The sequence below is a fragment of the Bombina bombina genome, chromosome 3, assembly GCF_027579735.1.
Source record: "Bombina bombina isolate aBomBom1 chromosome 3, aBomBom1.pri, whole genome shotgun sequence".
NCBI classification, from domain to species: domain Eukaryota; kingdom Metazoa; phylum Chordata; class Amphibia; order Anura; family Bombinatoridae; genus Bombina; species Bombina bombina.
This window is the reverse complement of record NC_069501.1, coordinates 109,085,597-109,098,194: the sequence shown is the minus strand read 5'-3', so window position 1 is coordinate 109,098,194 and position 12,598 is coordinate 109,085,597. Positions and strand designations below refer to the sequence as shown.

The 12,598-nt window shown below is 39.5% G+C and overlaps 1 protein-coding gene across 1 annotated transcript; it reads left to right on the top strand.

The window, feature by feature from the left end:
* Positions 1–1,705: 1,705 nt before the first annotated feature.
* KCNE2 (potassium voltage-gated channel subfamily E regulatory subunit 2) lies at positions 1,706–2,062 on the top strand. The gene has a single exon (XM_053705167.1). The coding sequence runs from the start codon at positions 1,706–1,708 to the stop codon at positions 2,060–2,062; it is 357 nt and encodes a 118-aa protein (XP_053561142.1).
* The last annotated feature ends 10,536 nt before the right edge of the window (positions 2,063–12,598 follow it).

Sequence of the window (12,598 nt, the reverse complement as noted above, 5' to 3'; positions counted from 1 at the left end):
GGGTACATGCAGTGCGGTACCAGACCAGATTCGATGTTGAGATTATCTTAGGGAGAGTGGCATTTAGCTGTTTGCTGATTACTTATATTGGAATTGTATGGTAGCTAGTTGAACCGGGATGCCAAGAGTTTGTTTTTCCACACCTTTAAGTGTGGTTAGCATCCTTGTGTGATTCAACCCCTAATAATATTGCTGTCACAGGGAGGGCTCACTAAAAATATCTGCGCTTTGACTTATATTACCCTTACTCTTGAGTATTGCGATGTGCAATATCTCCCCACCTGACTTATATGTTGTGCCTGATTGATGGGTGTAGGGTGCTTGGGGTATGACTGTGAACTTTTGGAAGGTATTTTTGTTTGTTTTTCGGTTCGCCCCTGGATGTCTAGCACTAGTTGTGTGCTTGTTTGAATGGTAAACTGTGGTTTTATAGTAGCGAACATCATCAGCCTGAATAGTGGTTTATAATGAGACAGTGAGGCGAGCTATGTTTAGAATTATAAGAACAATGATTTTGTTCTATGACAGGAGGTGCGTCTTTACAGTCCAATAAGAATATAGGGGGCGGTGCTCCTCGTGCAATCCTGTTTGGCCCCATTATAGAGATCATTCTTGTGCTACTTTTAGCTTGGTCTTATGAGGGCTATTTGACTGAATAGATTTAAAATTTGCACAACGCAGGCGCAATGTGTTTAATCTTGAGTTATGTGATAGTTACTTATGGTCATTTCTTTGACAGTGGTTGTCATGGATACAGATGACGTCTACATGGACAGGCCGGATTGTGGTTAGGGATTACTGTTATTGACCAATGAGGATATAGAGGGCGGTGCGCTACGTGCGATATCCTCTGGGCCCTATTATGTGGATTGATTTGGTGCTACCTACACCTTCAATTTGGAGGGGCTAGGTGACCAAGCAGTTTATGAATTAACACAAAGCATGTCTGAGGCTTTTAGCCGTGAGCGATGCGGCATTAACTTATGCTTATGTCTATGTTGTCAGTGGTTACCATGGATACTTGTGACGTCTGGGAGGTTTGGCCGGACTGTTGCTACTGTTAGTGGTTACTATGACCACCTAGCCTAGGGGTGCGGTTGATTTGTACCCAATCTTTTTTCCTTTTTCGTGCAGCACAGGGGAGCTTATTGTCTGGGGAGGATGAATATGTTGTGATGATGTATCACCAGGGATATTTGACAATATATATTTTTATTTAGCACTTGTTATAAACAATTTGTTTAGCCCATCACATATAATTGGGCATTTTCATAATAATGATGTCTTTTTGGTAATCTGGGCCACCTGTATGTGTGGGTTCTCAGTTCTTGCACATAATTTGTGTTGATTGGTTAACATTTAGGGGGAAGGGTTTACAGGCCTTTATAAGCTTGTTTATTTGCACTATTGTATATTCAGAAGAAGGGACGTTTGAGGTCCCGAAACGTCACAAATAAAAACGTTTCACAGATGTTCAAAGTCCAGTGAGTGCTTTATTCTGCATGTTGTTTATATTCCTCTCAAGAGCACCCTGGCAGTTGCAGGACGGTGGTGAGAGTGCACATACCTCTGAACTTTTTTGCATATATATATATATATATATATATATAAAATATATATATATATATAATATCCCCTGCTTTAAAGAAGATTATTGTTCCATTCTCAAGAGATGTTCTTTTGTTTACTGACAGAAGGAAGCAACATGTATACAACTGGCAACTTTACACAGACACTGGAAGATGTGTTTAAAAACGTTTTTGAAAGATACATGAATAATTGGCGCAATAACGACACAACAGAAAATAACAAATTGCAAGCAACTCTAGAGGCTGAGAACTTTGACTATGTGATCCTATATTTAATGGTAATGATTGGGATGTTTTCGTTCATCATTGTGGCAATCTTGGTGAGCACTGTAAGGTCAAAGAGAAATAAGAATTCTGAGGAACCTTATGATGATCCGTACAACAAATATATTGCCAATGACTGGACACAAAAACAGTGTATAGTAGTGGAAAATACTGCTGCAAAGTCCTACTCTTTGCCTACATCTTCATAACATGACAAGTGATTGTATGCTCAAATGTTCAACTATTACCAAGTAATTAATACAAAATTAAAAAAATGACTAAAAATGTACTGTATATGTATATTTTTTTAACATAAATCACTTCTCTAAATAAATATTTCATGTTTGATCACAAATTCAAGGCATACAAACTGCTGGTTATTTATAAGCATGAATAAAATATAAATCTGTATTTAAAGTGTAGACCATTGTACTGTTTTTGGACATTACTATTTGTAATTTATAGGTTTACTAATATAGAAACATAATTATATGAATGTATAAGATTGCTATAGATATTCACAAACTTAACAGACCAATAAATGCAGAATTTCATAATCAACAAATGCATAATAAGACATTGGAAAAGCACTAAGTCTGAATTTCACAAAGTATTAGATTTGTTTCTGACAAATTTCAAAGTTAATTCAATTTTTGTCCTCTGCATCATGTCACAGCCATCAACCAATCACAAATGCATATACATAAACACTGAATTCTTGCAGATGCTCATTACGAGCTGGAGCTTCAGTGTGCATATAAAACGACTGCACATTTTGATAATGAATGTAAGTTGGAAAGTTGTATAACTCATGATAGTTTAAAAATGTTGACTTTAGTGTTCCTTTAAAACAAATGTTAAATATTTGTTGAAGTTACATATGACAGGCAGAGTTTAAGATTAATACACTGTCCCATCATAATCCTGTTTTTGTTTTGTAATTACCTCCTATAGAAATATTAATATTTCTTTTTCAGCAGAATATATTAACTTTTACGTCAAGAAAGAATGATAGGACTAATAAGAAACTGTTTCCGTCGTCCTTCAGAGTTATATTGTGCACATAAGTCAATGAACTATTTGCAGAACTGATAAGGAATCAGGGTAGAATCTATTCGCCAAGAGGGTTGAGCACGCCTTCACTAATTTATACATAAAATAGATAATAAGGCTGGTAATAACTTAACAAGGGATGAACAAAAATCTTTAAATGACTTGAGCAAAAGAACTGATATAGTGATTAAAAAATCTGACTAAGGTGGCAGGATAGTTGTATGGGGCCCAGTGGAGGCTCCTCCATTTTAGCACACTCGCACGTGCCCCCCCCCCCAGCATCCCAGAAGAAAACAGAAAAAAATATATAATTTTTCCAATAGCCCCCTATTGAAAAAATAATATTTTTTTTTACCCCCAGAAAAAAATACAATACAAACTTATTTTCTTTTTTTTATTACATTTATTTAATGATGTAGTAAGTTACAGTGTATAATATTATTTTACACAATACAGCCTGTAGCCCCTGGCCCCTGTACTAATTTACTCTAAGCCCTAACCGCACGTGCGATAGCTAAGCTATGGCACTGTGTTTTGCGCATTCTAAAATTGCCTGCTGCGCAGCTCCCAGCCTCCCCATCCCCATAATCTGCTGTTCGCACACTTCAGCCTGTGCGAGGGGTGGGAGGTGTTAGAGAGAGACAGGCAGCAGCAGCAGCCAGTGACAGAGAAGAGCGTCATCACTCACTCAAAAGGGGCCTCGATCATCCTGGAGGAGCCCTCTGTGCGCCAAAAGTCTGTCAGTGGCACATTTGCGGTAGCGCCTGCATGCACAGTGGCAGCATCCTGGAGTCTGTGTAAAGGAGTGGTGAGTGAAAGTTTAAGCAGGAGCTTCTATAATAAAATTGTGATTAACACACTTGGGAGCTTATTATGCACTGTGCAGCAGCAGTACTAAAGACCCCCAACCAGAGCCGTTTTTAGGGGCGGGCTGCGGGCAAACCGGACTGTAGTAGCATTAGGATCAAAACTTATGTCTGTCACTGTGTCTGACCACGCAGTGCAGGGAGAGGGCCATAAAACCGGCATCCTGAAACAGGGCAATTTGCAAAACAAACTTCTATTGCAGGCTGCCTTCTCTGTGCTGAAAGCCCAACCCCCGCTACTGTCTTCACTGCTGTGTTCGGCAGGGGAGTTAGCTGAGCTAACTCTCCCTGCACTGCGTGGTCAGACACACTTACAGTGACATGAAATGCTCAAAATGCTGGATCTCCAGGCCAGGGAGTCTCTGCTGCTACTAGCCAGACTGCTTCCTGAGATAGTAAGTAAATGTAATGTGGGGCTTACTAGATTTGATTGTTTTTTTTTGGGGGGGGGGGGGGGTGATTAGATGCAATCAACTGCACCACCAAGCAAAAGAAAATATGAAAGTTCAAATAAAGTTGCTCCCTTCTGAAATAAAGCAAGTATATATATATATATATATATATATATATATATATATACACAAAAGTTGATCCCCTGTGAAATAAAGTGTGTGTGTATGTGTGTATGTATATATATATATATATATATATATATATATATATATATATATACACATTTGAGCTATTTTTGTGCTGTATATTTATTGTTTTTAAAACTGAAAATTGCTCTGTAAAAGGCAGTTAGAGGTTATAAATCAGTCCCTATCTCTAAGGAACTGATCAAGTTAGTGATAAACAATTTTTTTCCCCCTTTCTTGATTTTTAACTCCTGAATGCCTGTGCACATAATTCATGCTAACTCATAAAATGATGCACAGATTTACAGTACATGAATTCTGCACACAGTTGCAAACAAGATGGTTTGTTTAAATTTGTTTTTTTCCTATGATAATGTTATCAGCCAAGACAAAATTTAAGTTTATTTTTTTCCTATAGACAACATTTAAAAGTAGGCTTGTGAGGTTTATGTGCATTGGGTTTAACCCCTTAACGACCGACGACGTATGCCATACGTCCTCAAAAAAAAAGCACTTAACGACCGAGGACGTATGGCATAAGTCGTCGGTTAAACAGAGCACTGGAAGCGATCGAAATCGCTTCCAGCTGCTCTAACAGTATTGCAGGCTTGCCTTGAGGTCTAGGCATCCTGCAATACTGTTCCCGAGTGCCGGGACCGGATTGATCACTCCCCCACGAGTGATCACTTCCGGTTTCGCTCCACATGGAGCCCGGCAGTGTTTCAGAGCATCGGAAGCGATCGGACACGCTTCCGATGCTCTGCTTGTGTGCTAAGTGGCTCGAGGCACTTAGTTAGTTATAAAATAAAATTAATAATAAAAAAAAACGTATGAAATAAAAAAAAAAGCCCTAAATAGCCCCCCCTCCCCCTTCACTAGGCATCCAAGATGGCGATGCCCAGTGCATCATGGGGCCTCTGGGGGTGTCCCTAGCCTGCCTCATCATAGGGGCAAGCTAGGGTCACCCAATCTGAGCCTCCCACCCAAAAAAAAATAATAATAATAAAATACCCCATTTGTCTGATCATGTCAATATTTGTAAATATTGACACTGATCAGTGTGGATCTCCCTCCCTCTCCTCACTTGCGATTTTGTTGGAGAGAGAGACCTGTTTTTTTGCAGAGAGAGATTTAATTCTTTTATTTGTTAAAAAAAATATAGAACCAAAGGCTCTTTTCAGAGCCATTAACCCCTAGCTTGCCAGTGATCACTATAAATCACTGGCATTAGCATAGCTGCACTTTTTTTTGCTGTCTGTGCATTTTTTTAGGGGTTATTTTTTTTTGTTGTAATTTTTTAAAAATCCAGAGGCTCTTTTCAGAACCATTTAGTTAATTTAATTTTCAGAGCCATTAACCCCTAGCTTGCCAGTGATCGCTATAAATCACTGGCAGTAGCATAGCGGTACTTTTTTGCTGTCTGTGCATTTTTTTAGGGGTTCATTTTGTTGTTGTAATTTTTTAAAAATCCAGAGGCTCTTTTCAGAACCATTTAGTTAATTTAAATTAATTTTCAGAGCCATTAACCCCTAGCTTGCCAGTGATCGCTATAAATCACTGGCAGTAGCATAGTTGTACTTTTTTGCTGTCTGTGCATTTTTTTAGGGGTTAATTTTGTTGTTGTAATTTTTTAAAAATCCAGAAACATTTAGTTAATTTAATTTTCAGAGCCATTAACCCCTAGCTTGCCAGTGATCGCTATAAATCACTGGCAGTAGCATAGCAGTACTTTTTTGCTAGTTTATTTAGTTAATTAATTTAGTTAATTAATTTAATTTAAAAAAATTTAGTACATTTTTTCTGTGACAGATACAAAAATGTCACAGAAAATATATAGTGCTGAGGAGGCGTATGCCATCCTTGCGTCAGAGTCAGATGCCTCTGTCTGACTCAGACCCCAATTTTGACCCTGCCATATGCTCAGATACATCACTAGATGCAGTCTCAACTGATAGTGATGTATCTGTGGCTGCTAGACCCCCTACCAGCCCCCCTGCTAGCCCCCCTACCAGAAGGAGGCGTGTTGCTGCCATTGCTGCTGAAGAGTGGGTAACACCTCATCTCCAGAGGCCAGATATCCCACCCTTCACAGCAAATGCTTGCATAAATATAGAAGTGGCAGGTTTTAGCCCCCAGCAGTTTCTGGAAGTGTTTCTGGGCGATGATGTATTGGGGAACATTGTCGCCCAAACTAATTTATATGCCCATCAGTTCCGTGCTGCAAAGCCTGGAACATATTTGGCAAAGCAGCAATGGGCCCCCATCAATGTGCCAGAATTCAAAAAATTCTGGGCATTGACCATGCTGATGGGCATCATAAAGAAACCCTCCATTCGCTCCTACTGGAGCACTAGCCCCATCTGCTCTACCTCCATTTTCTCCCAGATTATGTCGAGGAAGAGGTATGAAATGATTCTGCATTTCATGCACTTCAGCAACAACAGCCTGTGCCCCCCTAGGGAGAATCCCCAATTTGACAGGCTGTATAAAATCCGCCCCCTGATAACCCACTTTTCTGCCAGGTTTGCAGAGGCTTATACACCTGGAAGGAATATATGCGTTGATGAATCCCTAATGAAGTATAAGGGAAGGCTGGGATTCAAGCAGTTTATTCCTTCCAAGCGCTCCAGATATGGGGTAAAGGTGTATAAGCTCTGTGACAGCGAGAATGGGTATACTCAGGCCTTCCGGGTGTATGAGGGAAAGGATAGCCAACTTGACCCTCCAGGTTGCCCAGAACATATGGGAACCACTGGCAAGATTGTCTGGGACCTGATATTACCCCTAATGAACAAAGGGCATCACTTGTACTTAGACAATTTTTATACAAGTGTCCTTTTGTTCAAGCTACTGTATTGCTTTGATACAGTAGCTTGCGGTACAATTAAAAAGAACCGCGCAGGTTTCCCAGGACAGCTTGTACGCACCCGGCTACGAAGGGGGGAGACCTCAGCTCTGCGCCAAGAGGAGCTGTTGGCACTTAAGTACAGAGACAAGAAGGATGTATACCTTCTTACCACTATCCACACAGAGAGGACGGTGGCGGTTTCTGTACGTGGCAGAGCTGAGATCATAAGGAAGCCAGTGTGCATCAAGTCTTATAACCGGCATATGGGTGGGGTTGATCTGGCTGATCAGCTGCTGCAGTCCTACCTAATTATGCGGAAGACAAGGGCCTGGTACAAAAAGGTTGCAATTTACCTAATGCAGATTGCAACCCACAACGCTTTTTTGTTGTTCAAAAAAGCAAACCCCAGAGTTAAAAAGGCTTTTTTACAGTTTCAGCTCCAGATTATTACACGGATTTTGTACCATGATGCACCTGCTCCCCGGGCGGTGATGGGAGAGAGCAGAGTTGGGGCTACCCATTTTATTTTTAAAATCCCCCCTACTGCCGCAAAGCAGAAACCACAAAAAAAATGCAGAGTCTGTACCAAGAGGGGGAAGAGAAGGGGCACCATATATAACTGTCCTGATTTCCCTGGACAGCCTGCACTCTGCATTGGGGACTGCTTCAAGCGGTACCATACAATGGTCAATTTAAAAAAAAAAAAATACATTTGCTGTTATATATATATAGTTTTTTTTTTGGTTATGTTTACAGTTAGATGTTTTTTTTACTTTTACTGTGCCAGATTTTTACATTTCACTACTCTATTTTTTTTCTAAAATTGGGCCTGTTTTTTTTTTAACCAAAACCCCTGTCAAACCTATGCATGGGGGACATAGGTGTTCTCAGGGTGCCTTGCAGAAAACAACCCGAAGTATGATTTTGTAATAACTTACAACAGTCTCTCCTAAATCATAGTCAAAAAGCAATGTGTCTGTAAAAATGAAAATTGAAAAATTACCACCATACACTTTCTCCGATTTTTGGGGCTAAAACGGTTGCTTCAAAGGCATCAAAGCACACCATATACAATACCTTGGGGTGTCAACATTTAAAAAATATACACTTTGAATGCAATAAATAAAAGTGGGGTATGCGATAGGCCCCAAACTAAAGATAGGCCTATCAGAAGAAATACTCTCATTTTTAATAACTAAAATTACAAGTCATAAAAACATAATTTATGTAAGAACTTACCTGATAAATTCATTTCTTTCATATTAGCAAGAGTCCATGAGCTAGTGACGTATGGGATATACATTCCTACCAGGAGGGGCAAAGTTTCCCAAACCTTAAAATGCCTATAAATACACCCCTCACCACACCCACAATTCAGTTTAACGAATAGCCAAGAAGTGGGGTGATAAGAAAAAAGTGCGAAAGCATATAAAATAAGGAATTGGAATAATTGTGCTTTATACAAAAAAATCAAAACCACCACAAAAAAGGGCGGGCCTCATGGACTCTTGCTAATATGAAAGAAATGAATTTATCAGGTAAGTTCTTACATAAATTATGTTTTCTTTCATGTAATTAGCAAGAGTCCATGAGCTAGTGACGTATGGGATAATGATTACCCAAGATGTGGATCTTTCCACACAAGAGTCACTAGAGAGGGAGGGATAAAATAAAGACAGCCAATTCCTGCTGAAAATAATCCACACCCAGAATAAAATTTTAATGAAAAAACATAAGCAGAAGATTCAAACTGAAACCACTGCCTGAAGTACGTTTCTACCAAAAACTGCTTCAGAAGAAGAAAACACATCAAAATGGTAGAATTTAGTAAAAGTATGCAAAAGAGGACCAAGTTGCTGTTTTGCAAATCTGATCAACCGAAGCTTCATTCTTAAACGCCCAGGAAGTAGAAACTGACCTAGTAGAATGAGCTGTAATCCTTTGAGGCGGAGTGTTACCCGACTCAACATAGGCATGATGAAATAAAGATTTCAACCAAGATGCCAAAGAAATGGCAGAAGCTTTCTGGCCTTTTCTAGAACCGGAAAAGATGACAAATAGACTAGAAGTCTTTCGGAAAGACTTAGTAGCTTCAACATAATATTACAAAGCTCTAACAGCATCCAAAGAATGCAATGATTTCTCCTTAGAATTCATAGGATTAGGACATAATGAAGGAACCACAATTTCTCTACTAATGTTGTTAGAATTCACAACCTTAGGTAAAAAATTCAAAAGAAGTTCGCAGCACCGCCTTATCCTGATGCAAAATCAGAAAAGGAGACTCACAAAAAAAGAGTAGATAATTCAGAGACTCTTCTGGCAGAAGAGATGGCCAAAAGAAACAAAACTTTCCAAGAAAGTAATATAACGACCAAAGAATGCATGGGTTCAAAAGGAGAAGCTTGAAGAGCCCCCAGAACCAAATTTAAACTCCAAAGAGGAGAAATTGACTTAATGACAGGTTTTATACGAACCACATCTTGTACAAAACAATGAATATCAGGAAGATTAGCAATCCTTCTGTGAAAAAGAACAGAAAGAGCAGAGATTTGTCTTTCAAGAAACTTGCGGACAAACCTTTATCTAAACCATCCTGAAGAAATATAAGTCTTCCAGACTCTATAATATATCTCTCTAGATACAGATTTACGAGCCTGTCACATAGTATCAATCACAGAGTCAGAGAAACCTCTTTGACCAAGAATCAAGCGTTCAAACTCCACACCTTAAAATTAAGGTTTTGAGATCCTGATGGAAAAAAGAACCTTGAGACAGAAAGACTGGTCTTAACGGAAGAGTCCACAGCTGGCAAGAGGCCATCCGGACAAGATCCGCATACCAAAACCTGTGAGGCCATGCTGGAGCTACCAGCAGGACAAACGAGTATTCCTTTAGAATATTAGAGAATACCCTTGGAAGAAGAACTAGAGGCGGAAAGATATAGGCAGGATGACACTTGTAAGGAAGAGATAATGCATCCACTGCCTCCGCCCGAGGATCCCTGGATCCGGACAGATACCAGGGAAGTTTCTTGTTTAGATGAGAAGCCATCAGATCTATTTCTGAGAGTTCCCACATTTGAACAATCTGAGGAAATACCTCTGGGAGAAGACCATTCGCCCAGGTGCAACGTTTGGCGACTGAGATAATCCGCTTTCCAATTGTCCATACCTGGGATATGAACCGCAGAGATTAGACAGGAGCTGGATTCCGCCCAAACCAAAATTCGAGATACTTCTTTCATAGCCAGAGGACTGTGAGTCCCTCCTTGATGATTGATGTATGCAACAGTTGTGACATTGTCTATCTGAAAACAAATGAACAACTCTCTCTTCAGAAGAGGCCAAGACTGAAGAGCTCTGAAATTGCACGGAGTTCCAAAATATTGATCGGAAATCTCACCTCCTGAGATTCCCAAACCCCTTGTGCCGTCAGATACCCCCACACAGCTCCCCAACCTGTAAGACTTGCATCTGTTGAGATTATAGTCCAGGTCGGAAGAACAAAGGAGCCCCCTGAACTAAACGATGGTGATCTGCCCACCATGTCAGAGAGTGTCGTATAATCGGTTTAAAGATATTAATTGAGATATCTTTGAGTAATCCCTGCACCATTGGTTCAGCATACAGAGCTGAAGAGGTCGTATGTGAAAACGAGCAAAGGAGATCGCATCTGATGCGGCAGTCCTAAGACCTAAAATTTCCATGCATAAGGCTACCAAAGGGAATGATTGTGACTGAAGGTTTTGACAAGCTGATATCAATGTTAAACTTCTCTTGTCTGACAAGGACAGAGTCATAGACACTGAATCTATTCTAGAAACCTAAAAAGGTTACACTTGTCTGAGGAATCAATGAACTGATTGGTAAATTGATCCTCCAACCATGAACTTGAAGAAACAACACAAGTCGATTCGTATGAGATTCTTCAAAAATGAGAAGACTGAGCAAGTACCCAGATATTGTCCAATAAGGAAATACCAAAAAACCCTGTTCTCTGATTACAGAAAGAAGGGCACCGAGAACCTTTGAAAAAAATTCTTGGAACTGAGGCTAGGCCAAACGGTAGAGCCACAAAACTGGTAATGCTTGTCTAAAAAGAGAATCTCAGACACTAAAAGTGATCTGGATGAATCGGAATATGTAGATACACATCCTGTAAATCTATTGTAGACATATAATGCCCTTGCTAAACAAAAGGCAGGACAGTCCTACAGTAACCATCTTGAATGTTGGTATCCTTACATAACGATTCAATATTGATAGATCCGGAACTGGTCTGAAGGAATTGACCTTCTTTGGTACAATGAAGAGATAAAATAAAACCCCAGCCCCTGTTCCAGAACTGGAACTGGCATAATTACTCCAGCCAACTCTAGATCTGAAACACATTTCAGAAATGCTGAGCCTTTGCTGTGTTAACTGGGACACGGGAAAGAAAAAAATCTCTTAGCAGGAGGCCTTAACTGAAGCCAATTCTGTACCTTTCTGAAACAATGTTCTGAAACCAGAAATTGAGAACGGAATTGATCAAAATTTCTTTGAAGAAAACGTAATCTGCCCCATACCAGCTGAGCTGGAATAAGGTCCGCACCTTCATGGGTACTTAGGAGCTGGCTATAGGTTTTCTAAAAGGCTTGGATATATTCCAAACTGGAAATAGTTTCCAAACTGATACCGCTCCTGAGAATGAAGGATCAGGCTTTTGTTCCTTATTGTGAGGAAAGGAACGAAATGATTATTAGATTTTTTATCCTTTGGAAAAAAAGTTCCCTTCCTTCCAGAAACAGTTGAAATAATAATTTATTACCCTGGAAAGAAAGGGAAAGCAAAGTTGACTTAGAAGACATATCAGTATTCCAAGTTTAATCCATAAAGCTTTTCTAGCTAAAATAGCTAGAGACATACACCTGACATCAACTCTAATGATATCAAAAGATGGTATCACCAATAAAATTATTAGCATGTTATAGAATAATAATAATGCTATAAAATTATGATCTGTTACTTGTTGCGCTAAAGCTTCTAACCAAAAAGGTGAAGCTGCAGCAACATCCGCTAAAAATATAGCAAGTCTAAGAAGATTACCTGAACATAAGTAAGCTTTTCTTAGAAAGGATTCAATTTTCCTATCTAAAGGATCCTTAAATGAATTACTATCTGCCGTAGGAATAGTAGCACATTTAGCAGGAGTAGAGACAGCCCCATAACCTCAGGGATTTTGTCCCAAAAAAACTCTAATCTGTCAGATGGCACAGGATATAATTGCTTAAACGTTTAGAAGGAGTAAAAGAATTACCCAAATTATTCCATTCCCTGGAAATTACTTCAGAAATAGCATCAGGGAGATTAAACACTTCTGGAATAACTACAGGAGATGTAAAAACCTTATTTAAAC

Coding starts and splice junctions, on each gene's coding strand:
- KCNE2 (XM_053705167.1), top strand. CDS start 1,706: ATGTATACAACTGGCAACTTTACACAGACACTGGAAGATGTGTTTAAA.